This window comes from Symphodus melops (assembly GCF_947650265.1).
Source record: "Symphodus melops genome assembly, chromosome: 5".
Lineage (NCBI taxonomy): Eukaryota > Metazoa > Chordata > Actinopteri > Labriformes > Labridae > Symphodus > Symphodus melops.
Window position 1 is genome coordinate 20,268,220 of NC_136695.1, and position 16,339 is coordinate 20,284,558.

General features: G+C 42.2%; 1 protein-coding gene across 1 annotated transcript in view; it reads left to right on the top strand.

Annotated features, from left to right (window-relative positions):
- Nucleotides 1-818: 818 nt before the first annotated feature.
- Nucleotides 819-16,339, top strand: part of itga8 (integrin, alpha 8) — a 40,432-nt gene continuing 24,911 nt past the window's right edge. Inside the window, exons 1-12 of the mRNA XM_079343170.1 lie at nucleotides 819-1,260; nucleotides 1,562-1,692; nucleotides 4,546-4,646; nucleotides 4,820-4,943; nucleotides 6,217-6,278; nucleotides 6,710-6,755; nucleotides 8,667-8,792; nucleotides 8,940-8,984; nucleotides 10,759-10,802; nucleotides 12,618-12,674; nucleotides 12,835-12,887; nucleotides 12,976-13,181. Of these exons, the coding sequence (XP_079199296.1) occupies nucleotides 1,067-1,260; nucleotides 1,562-1,692; nucleotides 4,546-4,646; nucleotides 4,820-4,943; nucleotides 6,217-6,278; nucleotides 6,710-6,755; nucleotides 8,667-8,792; nucleotides 8,940-8,984; nucleotides 10,759-10,802; nucleotides 12,618-12,674; nucleotides 12,835-12,887; nucleotides 12,976-13,181 (1,189 nt within the window). The 5' untranslated portion in view covers nucleotides 819-1,066. The remainder of the gene's footprint in view (nucleotides 1,261-1,561; nucleotides 1,693-4,545; nucleotides 4,647-4,819; nucleotides 4,944-6,216; nucleotides 6,279-6,709; nucleotides 6,756-8,666; nucleotides 8,793-8,939; nucleotides 8,985-10,758; nucleotides 10,803-12,617; nucleotides 12,675-12,834; nucleotides 12,888-12,975; nucleotides 13,182-16,339) is intronic.

The window sequence follows — 16,339 nt, forward strand, 5'->3', positions numbered from 1 at the left end:
AACCTTTACCTCACCTTCTCACCTGCTTCTTATCAACTCTCTTGACAGGAAACACACTCCAGAGCACTTTAACAACACTGAGGCAGTTCTCCAGAGTTTAATTCCATGCAAATTTGCCCATAAAGCTTGGTTTAATTAAAACAAACTTCCCAAGCTGCGGTAAATAGCCGATGGGAAGTTTTCCTAGAAGTGGACTATGAAGTGAGGAGAGTTTAAGAGACAGAAACTATGGTCTATCCTGTCACGTCGTTTAAATCTGTTTTTCATTGTAGGATATTATTTTCAGTCACGGACCAGTATATCACCTCTGAGGTTTATGCAGGAAAAAAAAGTACATGGTGTTGAGTGAAACGGCGCGCGAGTCCAAATTTCCCAAACTTACAGAGCTCGAGAGATTTCTGCTCTAAACCGACATCATAATTACACACTTAATTATACAAGAGGTTATTCTCAATGGAAGAAAACGCTGCCCTGTTTCAGCGGCACAGTTAAGCCAAGTGGCCAATAATTGATGGACTGCTAATCTTTTCATTCGCGCTTGCCTGCAAATGCATATCTTTCTTGACTGATGAGAAAAGAGGTTGTAAATCTCACCTCAGTATTATTTATTTTCGCAGACTGAAGGTCTCAATTCGCCACAGAGAATATATCTGAGCCCTAAAAGGAGCTGTGACGCGCCGCCCGGTTCTGCTGCGCGCTCAGATGTGGTCTTGTAATGTGTGTGTGTGTGTGTGTGTGTGTGCGTGCGTGTGTGTGTGTGATCTATGTGTGGGTAGGGGGTAAAGTTTTGTGCAGAGGGCGGGGGCGCGGCTGTGCAGACTTGGAGCTGAAAGTCACTCTAGACAGACCTGATGGTTTCAGGGTGTCAAGAGGCAGTTTTTGGGGGGAGCACATTGATCCAGTGACAGTTTGCGGACTTAACCCTGGACAAACCTACCTCACCTGCACAGAGGAACTTCTCTCTTGGTCCCCTCTTCTCTCTCCTTCTGTCCCTCTCTTCTTCCTCTCTCTGTCTCCTGGTTCCCTCTCATTTTTCGGGACTCGTGCGCAGCTGGCTGAACAGGGGATGGAGCGTGCAGGGGACTGTGTTTCCTCCGCGGGGATCTTTATTCTCGGGCTGCTGTCGGTGCTGTGTCCGGCTTTGAATGGAGTTTGGAGTTTTAACCTTTATGCAGAGCATCCCACGGTTTTCAGGGGACCCGAGGGAAGTTATTTCGGTTATTCGGTGGACTTCTACCAAGCGACCAGCGACAGCAACACGTGAGTGGCGACACCAAGACAAAATCTTGCTTGAAAAAAAAAAAAAAAAAAGTTCTTCCATCAGGGTCGTGCAGAAGTTATGGTTCAATAGATCCACATGAGCCTAGAAACTATCTGAGGCTTTATCATCTTGTTTACTGCACATGATGTGTATAGGCTGGTGTCAGATTTAAACTGCATAGAAAAAATTAAAAAGAATCTGATATGTACGTGAAATTGAGCATTGGCTGCAAAAGCATGCATTATAAATTGAACACTCTACTGCATATCTTCTTGTATGTTCTCCTTCCACCCCTACCAGGTTCAGTGTGTTGGTGGGGGCTCCTAAGGCCAACACCTCCCAACCTGGCGTTGTGGAGGCTGGGGCTGTCTACTACTGCCCCTGGCCAGGGCTCCCCGACAGCTGCAGACAGATTCCTTTTGATAATTCCAGTGAGTAACCATAAAGTTTTATGAATCTTCGTCAAAATAAATGTATGGCAGACCTCCTGAGGGCCCCTACACAAATGTGTCCAAATCCAATAGACTCTTATTACAGGTTTTGGAATGGAGGAACTTCACCATGAACTGACTGTGGTACAGATGCTCAGTGTTATCGTTTCATGAGGAGAATTTTCAGTAAAATTACATTTTACAAGCATTCATCACTTCACTAAGATCCAAGTGCATCCTTTTCAAGGCAAATGTAGCCCCAGATGTCAGACTGGAGTTTCGTAACCTGATGTGTATCTGTTATGTGTGCGCACATGAGTTGGCACATGTATGAAAAAGAAAGATAAGACATGTGGGTCTCATCAGCCTCGTCTGACAAAAAAAAAAGAAAAAGAAAAGAGGTCTCTGGCGGGTTTGATGGTGTAAGTCTGCATCATGTTGATTAGCCTTTTAAATCTATTATCATCATAGTTAACTGTCCAATCAGCCTTTGTTTGTGCATTTCATGTCCTTTATGCACGCTTTTCCATCTTGGTGTGTTAGGTGTGTGTGTTGGAGTTAGAGAGAGAACAAGTGGGGACGAGAGAGAGAGAGAGAGAGGATGGGGGTAAACTGTATGCACATGGGAATTTAGTTCCCCCTCGGAAGAAATGGGATTGGGTGAGGTCTGCTTTTTATTAGACTTGAAAATGTATCCCTGTCTTGTTTCCCCTCCCGATGTCTCCCCCTCTCCCTCTCCATCAGTCTTTTACCTCCATTCATCTCTCTTTCTTTTGCTCTCTTTTTTTGTGCGATGTCTTCTATCATCTCTAAGAGGGTGACCTTTTATTGCACGGTTTACTTTGAGGGATTGAATCCTGTTTGAGAGCCACTTTCTTATACTTAAGAATTAGGCTGTAGCCGAGGCTCAACGGCTCCAATGCAAAAGAGGAGAGACGTGAAACAAGCAGATATTTGTAGATTGTGTAGAGCTGCAGGAAGTGAGGACTGGCAAGAGGTGTACACTACTGTGTCAAGATGAATGCACATGATTGGATGTTGCTAGTCGGCTGCTTGGTATCAGCGGATGTATCAATGAGCTGGTAATGTGGGAGTAAGAACTAACAGTTGGTAGCAGATCAGCTGATGGAGTCTGACAGTACAGACTGTAAAAGCCCACTGTGTTAAATTGGGATTTTCAACATTGGATCTGTGTATGTATTAAAGAAAATTGACTTAACTTCCACTGCAATTTATATCAAAAAGGGTATCACGCAGATCTGCCTCAAATATATAACTGACTATTTTCCACAAACGGATAGTTTGAGTGTGTTTGTACTTGTTTTAGTTCAAGTGCTTTGGGCATAATTTCAGGTTTGCGGATCAAAGAAGAATCCGAGAGGAACAAATGTGAATCCAGAAGTTGATTGATGACAGAGGCCAGGGTGTATGTTTGGAGAGTTAAAGACGATCAGTCTGTTGCAGGTATTAAACTAGACAAAGAGACACTCGTGCAGACTGTTCAAAACATCAGCAGGAGTGGTGAACATCTGTGTGTACTCTTCCTGGTTAATATCAGTGCATCAGCTTCACATGTGGTCAAGTGTGTGTTGTTTCGGTGATGATATGCAGAAGTGTCGAGACATGCCAGTGAAGCCAGGAGTGCAACAGTGGTGGATAAGTTGATAGTGACACGCAAACACAGGAGAAACATGACATTAAAAGTTATAAAGGAAATGATAAATGCTCGAATCATACAAACGCTGATAAACTTATCTATATCTTTTTGAGGAACTTGATATGGTAAGCCAGTCCTCTGCTGTTTCTTCAGTGGAGCTAAAGTTCCTTCAAAACATGATGCCTTCACTTTAACCTCAAATTACAAAGTATTCCATGTAAGTCAAATAAATCTAGAGATGCAGATAGGGCTGGGAATCTTTGCTTTAAAGAGCTCGCCTGAGCACTTCGCAGGAAGCGACTGAGTGATTAGCCCAAAGTTTTGGAAGTTATAAATCAATTTAAAATCTCAGAAGATGAGAATCTCATAAACTGATATTTTTTTCCCACCTCTACATGCAGCCACAGTATTAGGATGTAGTTCAGGCCTAATATCTAACCTGTAAATCAAATGATGACCAGACATAAATGTGTACTGTATTAAGAACCAAATTAACCCTGCAACAAACTCCCACAGAGACGATGAAACATTCAAACACTTTATTAGCTTAACAAAACTGTTGGCAACACCTGCCGTGATGCATGCCTGATTGTGTGCATGTGTGTGTGTGTGTGTGCGTGTGTGTATGTGTGTGTGTGTGTGTGTGTGCATGTGCTAAATGAAGGTGTTTAATGTGAAGAGCTCTGCACAGCTCTAAAGAGGCCCAGCTGAAGTTTAAAATAACTGGAAAATATCCAACGCAGAGCGGAGACACACATGAACACATGACACTTTATTACAAGTGGGGCCGGGAAATGCTCATAATGTGTGCGTACAAGTGTGTGTGTGTGTGTGTGTGTGTGTGTGTCTGTTGAGACCTGTTCAAAGTAAGTCTCTTATGTGTTGTAAGGTTTTATAGAGAAGGCTTTAACTGAAAAGAAACCTCCAGCATCCTGACAAATGTCTGTTTCTGGGGGGCAAATGGCGTTTTGATGTTTGTTATAGGCCTGTTTTAAAGCCGCTGTTTGTTCCTACTATATCAACGACAAATGCTTCCCATTCATCGAGACCGAGTTACAGGCCTGCAGCCACATTACCCCACAGGCTGTATCAGCTCTTACTGGCACCATCACAGACTGTTCATTTCATTCTCCTTTAAATGTCTGTTTACCTTCCTCTTTGTCTCTCTCTCTTTCTACATCTCCATCTCTCTCAAGATAACAGAATGATAAAGGTGAACAAGACCAGGGAGCCCCTGGAGTTTAAGTCGCACCAGTGGTTCGGAGCATCAGTAAGGTCACACAAAGGAAAAGTGGTGGTGAGTAGACATTATACCAGCGTGTATATAATATAACAGGTGTTTAAATGCCTCATCATACCGCGCACACCGAGAAACTAAAGGTTAAACGTCTTGTTGTTGTGTCCCCTTTAAGTCACAGTGAAACGTCTGCCATGATTTCAATGGGATTCACAGTGTTCTTTGTCGTGTAGGCATGTGCTCCTCTTTATCACTGGCGGACGGTGAAGTTAAGCGGGGAGAAGGACCCCGTGGGGACCTGCTATGTGGCCGTCCAGAACTTCAGCGCCTACGCAGAGTACTCACCCTGCAGGACCAGTGAGTCACTCTGCAGCCCCCGAATCCAGCTGTCTCCATCTTCATTTTTCTATCTTCCCTTCCTTTGACTTCGTTTTCTTTCTGCTCAAGCTAAAGCCTTTAAAAATCATTCGAATTCACTTTATCCAGTTCAACCACATCAGAAAAGATGGCTTTGTGTATTTGGGAGGGAAATAATGAATTGTCAGTGAGATATGATTAACCTACAGCCTTTATTTTAATTGACAAGTTTTAGATTAATTTCTGATACACAAAATTCAATGTGTCTCTGCTCTGGTTGTTTGGGGACCTAAGCCTCAGAGGTGAGTATCTGAAACACTTACCCAAAAGCAACAAGCTCACACGGTTTTTTTGGGTCAGCTTCATCTCAAAAGATTCACATTCCTGTTCTTGTGAAAGGAGCCGCAGCGACCTGATCATCCATCTCTCTAAAAGAATCCATTTCCCTCTGAGGTCCTCTTATTTCTGTCAGTAGTACTCTAAATGGGAATCATGGGATTTTCTTTACCTCCTCCCTTCACCTTCAATTTCTTTTCTTCTCTCCTGCTTTCGACATTCTTCCGTCTCTGCCTTCACACACAGTGATACGAGGCCCCAGCAGAGTGTGATAAGGGGAAATGCAGCCTATCAGGTGGCACATCATAAACAGATCAAGCACAACCCTCTATCATCCAGTCTGAATAAAAAACCCTGCACTGTTCGCTCTTGCATGCACGCTGATTCATACTCTCACTTCCGAGATGTCTTTTTTTTTTCATGCCAGTTCTGTCTCATCAAGACTGAAATAATCACTCTGTAAACTCGATAGTTCTTAAGATGGGAATGATTCTGCAACATTCTCAGGCCAGCAGAAATATTTTGTAATCATGTCCCTGAGATGTTGTTTTTTCCGGCCTCCAGCGGCTTTCGCTGTTTCATCTTAACATGAATCTACGAGCACTCAGACTACTACTATAACTCAGCCTTTGTTTGTACTTGCATGTGTATACGCATCATTAAGCTTCACCTCAGGGTGGCTCTCAAACGGAAAACAATTGATAATGTGCACATAGGTTTTATGTGAAACATCTCAGTGGTTGTATAATTTTATTTTCAAAATGTATTTGTAGTTTTGAAATAATTTTAAATATAAGCGCTCCCGGTAATGATTTCTGCATCATTACCTGAGTATGTTGTTTCAGAATGTTTTTTTCTTCAATACTTCTGAGAGTTTTTAAGGATGGTTTTTTTTTCTTCTTTTTTTTGTTAACCAATAGCTTGCATGTCCTTTCAGATGATCCAGACCCAGAGGGACAAGGGTTCTGCCAGGCTGGCTTCAGTGTGGATTTCACCAAGGTAAAGTTTACCACATGCTATTGCCATGACAACCTCCTACACACATCTTGTGTCCCCTCTCAGGCAGAGCATCCCCCCCCCCCCGTAGAGATTTATGGACTCCAGGGAGATGAGAACATGTTTTGTCCCTGGAGGAGGCTCAACTCCTGAAGTGACCCATCACCTCTGAACACAAAAGACCAAACACACACACACACACGTTTACACATTCTTATGCTGCAATGTCAATGTGACCTTTGACGTGTGTCTCATGGTCCAGTTCTACCCTCCTGTACAGGAAACTGTCACTCTCCACAGACGTGACAGCAGGAATGACGTGCTCACACTATGTTTGTACACATATCCTGCAAATCACACACAAACACACACTCGCATGCAAAAGTTCACCAACATATGACACGTGATCACATGAGTTGTTTGATTTGTTCTAGGAAGGAACGCTGGTGGTAGGAGGACCTGGGAGCTATTACTGGCAAGGTAACTGTGACAACAGTGTGTAAACCTGTATTTGCTCCCTCTTTTTCGATGATTTCATCGACGGGAAGGTGTTCAAAAGAGAGAAAAGAATGAAAATGAGTTAAACAGTCAGAATGATCCACCCACACACACACGCTCAAAAATACAGTTGCCAGATTTGCATTTTTCTTTTTTTCTTCGTAGGACAAGGTGGAAAAAAAAATGTGTCTTTGCCCCTTAAGTCTTTCCCATCAAGGCTGCCTTACCTCATTCTGCTCTCTTTCTGTAACAGTCCAACAGGAAGTGGGTGTTTGGGCTCTGTAATGAGCTGATCAGGGGGTAATGGAGTGTGGAGGTACTGCCCCTCTGCCCCTGTGATAAAGCACAGAGGGGCTTGGAAAAAGCTTTTAGGAGATGGAAGAGGCTCAAGGTTAAGCTACAGGGTTGGAGAGGAGAGAGGAAAGGTGTTTAGAATATACATACTGAGAGAAATAGAGAACAGGGAGGACAGCGGGAGTGATGGAGGACTGGTAAGGAGATGATAGAAACACGCTGCAGCGGGTAAGGGAGAAAGATGAGTAGAGAGGGGAGTAAAGAGAGACCCCAGAGAAGGAGCCAGAAAGATGGATCTTGTGTTTGATGAAAGGTCAGCTGGCTTGCTGGGTATGTGGAGCTGTAGTCTAAGCAGAAGGATGAAGTGTCCTAATAGGTGTAGACACAGCCGGCGTTTGTCAGAGCTCGGCTGTTGAAGTGTAGCGTGCTAACTCCCCCAGATCCAGGTGTGTGAGAGTGTGTCATCTAAATTTAGAGAGGAGATCTGCAGCTGGAGACGTTCACTGATTCGCTGTGCAAACTCATTTCTCGTCACTTTTATTCGTAACCCCCTCATCCGTCACTCCACGGTGCTTCATTTGCCTCAAATACAGAAAAAGAGCAAGAGTATGTTTGTCTAAGGGGAAAGAAAGGAAGACCAGAAGTGTCTCAGTGATTGATATTTAAAAATGTCTTCATGTTCTGTTATGATTTGGGGTTATTGTTTGGCATTGCTGCTGTTACATATGGTTAAATAATGATTGCCCCAGCATACAAGACCACACGAGACAGGCTTTACAGACAGTCTAATGGACTGCTGGCTCTCTGTGCCCTCATCGTGGCAAGGCTGGCTGCCTCCAGTTAAAACACTTCCTCCGAATGTTTATAAAAGCACTCAGTCTGGATTTTTATGGTCTCTAATATACAACAATTATCTTCAGCCTTTCGTCTTGAGTCATCGCGAAAAGACGTTTTTATATACAATCTTGTCATCGCCGGGCGTAAAGGACACTTGTGTGACTTATGCATGTGTATCAGCAGTTTGTCTCATTAATCAGATAAAGGCTTAATAATGAGCTGATGCAGTGATGTGTTTTTCCAGGAGGGAGGGGCTGAGAAAAAGAAAAAAAAGAGTTGAAGGGAGGGTTAAGAGGGCATATTTTCCTCCCCGTCAGCGCATACGCACACACACATTAAGGAGGATTTATGGAAGGTTGAGGGCAGTCGTAGATAAAATCATTTGTTTGCTTGACCTCTTGTTCAACAGCAGAGGAAGGGTGGTGTTTGCGTGTGTTCACCTATAATTCAGAAAGCCCCAGCAGAAAGGAAAACCCTTGTTTTCATGGGAGTTTTTTAAAGGAACATAGGGGTGTTTTTTTTGTTTTTTTTCAGCTACTCCTCTGCCTGTGATGTGTTTGAGCTTTCCTCAGGGAAGACTTGTATGTGTTGCTAAGCTTTGTGCATATGTCACAGGGAGCAGGTTGTCCAGCTTCTGGGAGTTTTCCCAAACTGGAGCGCAGCTGTGCTCCCTTTGTGGTGTTTTTGAGCTGATGCCGCTGTCTGTGAACAGATGTGACTCTCTCAACCCTGCTTGTTTGTTTTTCCTCATCTATTTATCAGGTCAGGTAATGACAGCAGGGATAGCTGAGATACTGAACGGCTACTCTTTGAAGGCGGTGCTGAGAAAGGTTCCAGGAGAGAAACACACCAGAGCTGCTGAGGACACACATGACGACAGCTACCTTGGTAACGTGCACTTACGGAAACTGGCAACAACGTTGATTGAATTGCATCATATGTTTCCTTACATGCTTCAAATACAGATTGCACAGAGCATCCTGTGTTGAGTTAATCTCACCCGAATGTTGTCATGTGCAACCCATTTCTCTTTAGGTTACTCTGTGGCAGTGGGGGAGTTTACAGGAGACTCTGAACAAGGTGACAAAGCACACAACTGATTACATCTAACCACATGCAGCAGCAGAAAAAAAACCCTCGCTAGCTTTATCAGGAGTGCACCCTGCAGCACAGGCCGAAACACCACATGTGGGATGTCTCCTTGTGCTCTCTGGCTGGATGCTAGTGCCACAGTGGGGGATGTTTGCAGGGTGAGCGATAGATAGCGGACAGCTGTGCGACAGTGTCTTGGTCTGAACTCAGAGGCAGTAATGAGAACTGTCTCTGTATGTCTGGGTCGCGACCCTTAGGGGACAGGACTTCAGGAACTGCTGATAAAGGGATTTCCTCTACTTCATTTGGTCTGATTAGAATGATTAGTGACAGACTCAACAGACCTCTTTCGATCTGCAGAAGAATCTCTCCTGGATTTGAAATATTAGGTGGAAAGCGAGGCAGGCCTGCCATAAAGCATCACTTCAATAGAGAAAAGTGTCGTTGAGCTCATTTTTTGGAAGTATTAGGCCAGCAGAAATGTGTATCTGCTTGGATTACTACCACAGACTGTGAAAATATAGACATGGTTTTAATTAGGGATGGGCAATATATCAAGTTTTCTATATGTGGATCTATTTTGATACGAGATAAAGGGTAATACAATATCGCTGTGTGGTTTTTTCACACAGGAAATTAAAAAATTTTATTTTATATTTTGTTGAAGAAGCAAGCATGCTTTAATATTATGAATAATAATTTCAATATAATATCATTTGTCATATACTGTACATGTTGAAGTGCCTGTGTGACATGAAGGAGCTGAGGTGGACCTGACAATCAGCTGTGACAAACCTTAACTCAATCCTGCTCTTTATTATGCAAATGTAGGAAAACATATATATATATATATATATATATATATATATATATATATATATATATATATATATATATATATCACTAAATATCACTTAGACATTTATTCCCACCAGTTTTAGTTTTTCAGCACAATAAATAAAATACACCAAAATCATGAGGAAAAAGAGCAAAGAAAATTTGGAGAAAACAAAATGTGTCCAACAACCACAGTCATGCTACATCTATTGTCAAACATTTTCTATTACTCCTCTTCAAACTCAGTCACCACACATTTCTGCAGCTGTGTCACAAGCATGAGACCCCCCCCCCCCCTCCCCCAATGCCACTACAGCTCTCCATTCATAATTTCCTGTCTATCCGAGCATCTTTGCTAATCACCATTTAGTGGGATCTTTACGGGACAACCTTGCGTTTACATACCCCCATACCAACCCCGCAAAGGCCTGAGCACCCTCAGGCACAACACATGTCAGCGAGTCTTTAAGGGAGCATAAAGAGGTTGCACATGCTTGTTGATGTGTGTTGTGTTGTGGTACAAAACTTGTTGTGGTCATGTTCCCCCAAAGCCTCTTCAGATTGGAGAACTGGTCGTAAATGGGAGTTCTGAGTGAAGAGGGATCTGGGAAGTTCTGGTTTATGGGCTCGTGGTCGAGTCTTTTGCGTAGAGCAGGAGGGATTGGGGGGGGGGGGGGGGGGGGGCTCTGTCTTCTCTTTCTGGGTGGGAACCTCAGATCATCCTGATAAGTTCATAGCACCACACTCATCAATCAATACACAAGCACCCAATCACTCGGGCAGTTCTCAGAGACACTTGGCACGACTGGCAGGGTGGGGTGGATAGAGGGTTTAAGACTTTTTTTTTTTAAAAAGCCTCTCCTAAGTCCGTCTCTTCACACATATTCACACTAATTCAAGTGTTTTTGGTTTTCATGTTTCTTAGAGCTGATAGCAGGAGTCCCAAGAGGAGCGCAAAACTTTGGATATGTAAGTATGGAATGTATATGCAGTAAATATTAACACGCATATTTATACATTCAGAACATATTAAGTAATAGATTTCTAAAAAGTCAAAATAAAAGTGAATTTGCATTGAGACAGTTTTGGTAATTTTGGGGAAAAATCAGAGTTAAAGAAAAACTGCCTTGAATGAATGAGGGACATTGTAAATGCAGATGCCTCCATTACAGAGCACAGATGTTCACCGAATGGTTTGACAAGTATAAAAATCATCATCACCAAAGTATTTGTTTATATATGAGAGCTGTCACAAAGACTTGTTCAACAGCACTCTCTTTCTCTAAAGCGCCAAATTAGGGAACGTGTTTTGGAAGAATGATGTCGATGCCTCCAGTAAATTTAGTCCAGAGACTTGTAGAATCAGTGCAAAGACTAATCAAGTTGTTCTGATGGCTTTTGGTAAAACTTTGACTCACAGTTTCAATATCGTTCTTTACGTTTTAGATATTTATTCGTTTATTTAGCGCCTTTAAAAACAAGGGTTAACAAAGTGCTTTGACAGACAAAAGCAAGTTATACTAAATAAGGAATTGCTTCAAATCAATACAGGAACCCAAACGATATCAGAGCCAAAAATAAAACAACAGAAGAACCCAAACACTAAAAGAATCTGGAAGATAGCTACAAAAATAAGAACAGAAACTACAAAAGAAGTCAAACAACATAAGAAGACATCATCATGAATTAAGACCAAGAGGATCATGATGTAAGAACTTAACAACGCAGCAGAGAGAAAACAGCTTCTTGTTTTTCAAACAAAGACTACAAGGGGCCTCAGAGAGTATGTACAAACAGACACTTGGACACAGTTAGCTAAAATCTTCTATATGTGTCCTGTAGTGTTGATTTACAGCTTGAACTGTATAAATAAACACACGTATCTACATCACAATTATATACTGTATGTGTGCCTATTTGTTAACTGTAGTGTGTTCTCACATGGGAACTTGTCCCCAGGGCGGACTGTATCAATCCCCCTAATGACACACGGCTTCCGCTGCATGTGGAGGGCACTGACCCCACCTAACCCCACTAACCCTTCTCCACACACACACAGCCGACCCCTGACCTTAACCTGCAGTGCAACTGCAGGACTCACCATGCGGCTCACACACACACACACTTTGAAGCAGTGTGTGTGTTGTGGGTCTGGATGCTGTAGCTGGTGTGAGAATGGTCTGTCCTGTACAGACAGTGCACTGTGAGTGTCACAGAGGAGGGGGGTTGTAGGTCATATGGGGGGGGGGGGGGGGGGGGGGCAATGGTAGATCTGACAACTTGGAGCGCTTAGATGCAACATTTGTGTTTACATTATTTCTTTAGTAACAGTCTTCATTTAGTATGTCTGTAAAACATCTGTGATTAGGCCAACGTATAGCCTCCTGCTCATGTGTGTGTGCATGTGTGTGAGCGTGTAGCCCCCCGGCTGTCTCCATGTGGTTGTTATTTTAGGTCTTATGAAGGAATTCTCAGCCTCCCCCCTTCAACTCTCCCCACGACCTAGGTTAGGATGGGGGGAAGGAGAGAGAGATGAGGGGGGAAATGGTTAAGGCACCAAGATGATGGTGGTGGGGGAGGGCGGGTGCTAGGGGCTGGGGGCGAATGGCTTTTGGATAGAATAAAGGCTTTTTTTTTAATGCGGTTTCTGTCCTTTTTCTGGCATTCTTTGTGTGCCTGTTTGTCAGACTGCTTGATCATGTTTGCTTGTAAAGTGCCGTAGGGACAAAGCCTGGTGCTTTGTTTGCTTTTCTGTAAAGCATCTCACTTTTTCTGCTTTTTTAGGTAGTAATGATCAACTCCACCAATCTGACCTTCATCCAGAACTTTACAGGAGAACAGGTAGGAGAATGTACACCTACAGCAGCAGATATTGATTTCTTCCCAATTTTTGCATGAATTCAATTTGAAAATGGAATGAAAATTGAATTAGAGGAAATCTTGTTAACATATTTTGTTTATGGTTAAAAATACGCACGCTCTTTCCCTGTCTGCTCCTCAGATGGCGTCTTATTTTGGATACTCAGTGGCTGTCACTGACCTAAACGGAGATGGGTAAGTAGAAAATTGAATTTTCAATCTATCGACCCTCACTCTTTCTGTCTCTTACTGTGAGCATTACAACTGTGATTTAAATACCCAGGACGGACGATGTGCTGGTCGGAGCGCCCCTCTACATGGAGAGAGAGATGGAGAGCAAACCTCGAGAGGTGGGGAGGGTGTACCTGTACCTGCAGACAGCCCCGCTCACCTTTTCTGAACCTGTTGCTCTCACCGGCACATACACCTTCGGACGTTTTGGCACTGCTATAGCACCCCTTGGAGACATCAACCAGGATGGATACAATGGTACGAAAAGTGAAGATTATTTATGCAAAAAATATGTTAGATAGAAGACAAAGCAAAACTACATTTAAATAACAAAATACCATCATGTTTCAATTAGCTGACCATACAGGGTTTTTGTTTTCAGGTTTACTCAATGACAGACAAATCCTTTTCGGGTTGTTTTGTCTTCAAATGAGGAAATCCCATCAGATGCTGCTACTTTAAAAACGTAAAGCTTTTGAGCCAATCAGGAAGTGCAGCGATGAAAGGTTGTCTGGGTGAACTTGTTTCCTCTTGTGATGATAAGGGTTAAGGCCATATGTGTGTAACTGTGTGTGTGTGTGTGTGTGTGTGTGTGTGTGTGTGTGTGTGTGTGTGTGTTTGGGTTATTTTTAACTCACCAGATGTGCACTGAGATAATATCATCTCGGTGTTTCTGTCCTGCAGGCCCAGAGTTCATTCCTCTTCGATGTGTTTGTTTTATCCTCACATTGATTGGACACACACACACACACACACACACACACACTAGGGCCTGTAGACCAAATGCTCCATGAAGCTAAGGCCTGTTGACTGCTTTCTAAAAAATGAATGAAGTGATGCCCATCTGGCCCTCATATGACATCCATCCCACTGAATTGTGGTTTATTTATTCATGGTTGTGTGCGTTAATGTGCGTTACACCCCTTTAACAGATCAGATCAATAACCAGTGGATCAATACAGAGGCTTTCTCTGTCCAGAAACGTAAATCAAATCAGGTCTGTCAGGATGTGATGGCTCCAGAGGAGTAGCTTTTAAGGAGATGGAGCCTCTTTGCCAGCTGCAGTGACATGCGAAAAGATGACTTGTTGAGAGTTAATCTAATGAGGACAAGCTCATGATGGAGTCACCATGGAAACATTGTGATCAGGGTTTTCAGCAGCTTCTTTTTGCTAATGCCAAACATCTGTGCAGCTTTACCTGTGCCCCTGTGATAATGTGTGCCTAATCACTGACAGATCCCTTTTTTCGATTGACCACGATACCTCCTCTCAAAGACGGTCTCATCACTCTGTTTTCAAACATTCTTCATAAAGCAGAACCATTCTCATTTTCTGTCATTATGGCTTTGAAGAGTGTCAGCACAAAAGCATACAATTTAGCTAATTCAATTTGCCATGTGGCTCTTTTTGTTTTTTAATTTTTTATCAACCACCACTGGCACCATAACTCACAGAGTGTCAGCTCGTGTCTGTCTGTGAGTAAATCTATAGTGTTTGGTTTCAGTGATCACAGTGGGTGTTCCCACATTATGCCCTGAATGTCTGCATTTTGTGGGTTGGGTGTTGAGTAATGCCCATGAGAGACTTTTACATTATTTGAAGACTTTTTTTTTCTTCTAATTTTTTTCATGCATATATATATATATATATACAGCTCTATAGCTATGTAGATATGTCCATGCATAGACATTAAGTCTTACACACACATACACACACACACACACACACACACACACACACAGGCTTATACATACACTTGCATACACACATGGTTGCATTTATTCTCTCTACCCCACAATCTCCTTCATGTGGAACTAGTTGTTTAGGCTGAGAGAGAGGGGATCCGGAGACAAACAGGAAGTCTAGAGGTGTTTGGACAGTTACAGAACTTAAGGGTAGTTTTATGGATTATGTGTGAACATATAGAGGTTAGAAAGTAACAACAGATTCAAATTCTTTATTGGTTTTGCAGCAGAAGTGCAGAGAAGGCAAGATGTATACAAGGACATCATCAACAGTAAAATCTAAATAAAAACAGTTAAACAACACACACAACACAAATAACTGAACTCTTAGGAAGCCCTGAAGTCCAAAAGGAAAATGATCTTGAACAAACATTCACATAGTATAATTATCATGTGTACAACATCATATCTTGTGCACACAAGATATTAAAGGCAGAGTTGGCGATTTTCTTAAACTAGCATGATTTTGAAAGTAGCATGTGTATCTGAGGAAAATGACCAACTCTGCCTTTAAGTTCTGCTTTTTTAACATTTGCTTTTGTAGTCTGAGGACTTCAGGGAGTCTGTCAAAGACACATTTTAAAACGCAGCTAATCAAACCATTAGATTTTAGAAGGCCCAAAGAAAAATGTTTCTCCAAAATATATAGCCCGGTTGTAAGCACCTGTGTGGTTCAATAACTATCCTGGATCTCTTCTGCTTTTGTGGTCTGGAAAAGAAATTTAAAACCAAGGGCTGTTTGAGGGGGAAATGTGTTTTCCCCTGTAATGCATCACTTTGGTGATGTTTAATGGAAGTGGACTAAATGGATGTTTTAATCAATCAGTTCTTCTTCTGGGACCAAAGCTATTTTAATTCTGAGCAATGGTCTTTGCAGAAGCAGTCTGTATTAAGGGGAAAATGTGGAAATGTTGCAAATAACAGGTGATACCAAGCTTTTAAACAGAAGTTCATGAGTGTGGACGTGCTTTGCGGTTCCACTACTTCATTCCAGGAATCCTCAAAGGCCCTTAAAACCTACTTCATGAATCAGGTTCTCACTATGACCGACTTGGTTCTTACACCAATAACATTTTCATAATTAGAGACATTCAGATTCAGTCGTAATATTTTATCTTAACTTGAACCCACTAGTCACAGCACTTTTTCTTACAATCTGAGGAGAGTTATCGGGTTTATGGCATGCTCTGCTTGGAAGGTGCAAAGTATCTGCCAGTGTAAAAACATACTAATAATTTCAAGCATAAAATACTAACAATTACTACCTCTTCTTTATAATATTGAAAGTAAGTAGAAAAATATCAAAAAGGCTGATGAGATACTTTTTTGCAAGAGGTTTTTTTTTTTTCATTTTCTACAAAAACGTACAGTAGATAGACTAGTAAGTCAAATGTACATTTCCACTTTCAAGCTACAATTTAGCTTTAGCCAGAAGATATTAGCTTAGTTTAAATACAGAGAGCACAGGGGTACATCACCTAACTTTGCCAGAGTTTCAAAATTACCCCAGTGACTCAAACGCTTACTTCTACTTCACTTACATCTGTTTATTTAGACAATAAAGGCAAACCAAAGCCAGCATGTTAGCATGATGATACAATTTAGCTTGATCCAACCTCACAGAGCCATTAGCTTAGACAGACACAGATTTTCATTTTAAATTTCAGACT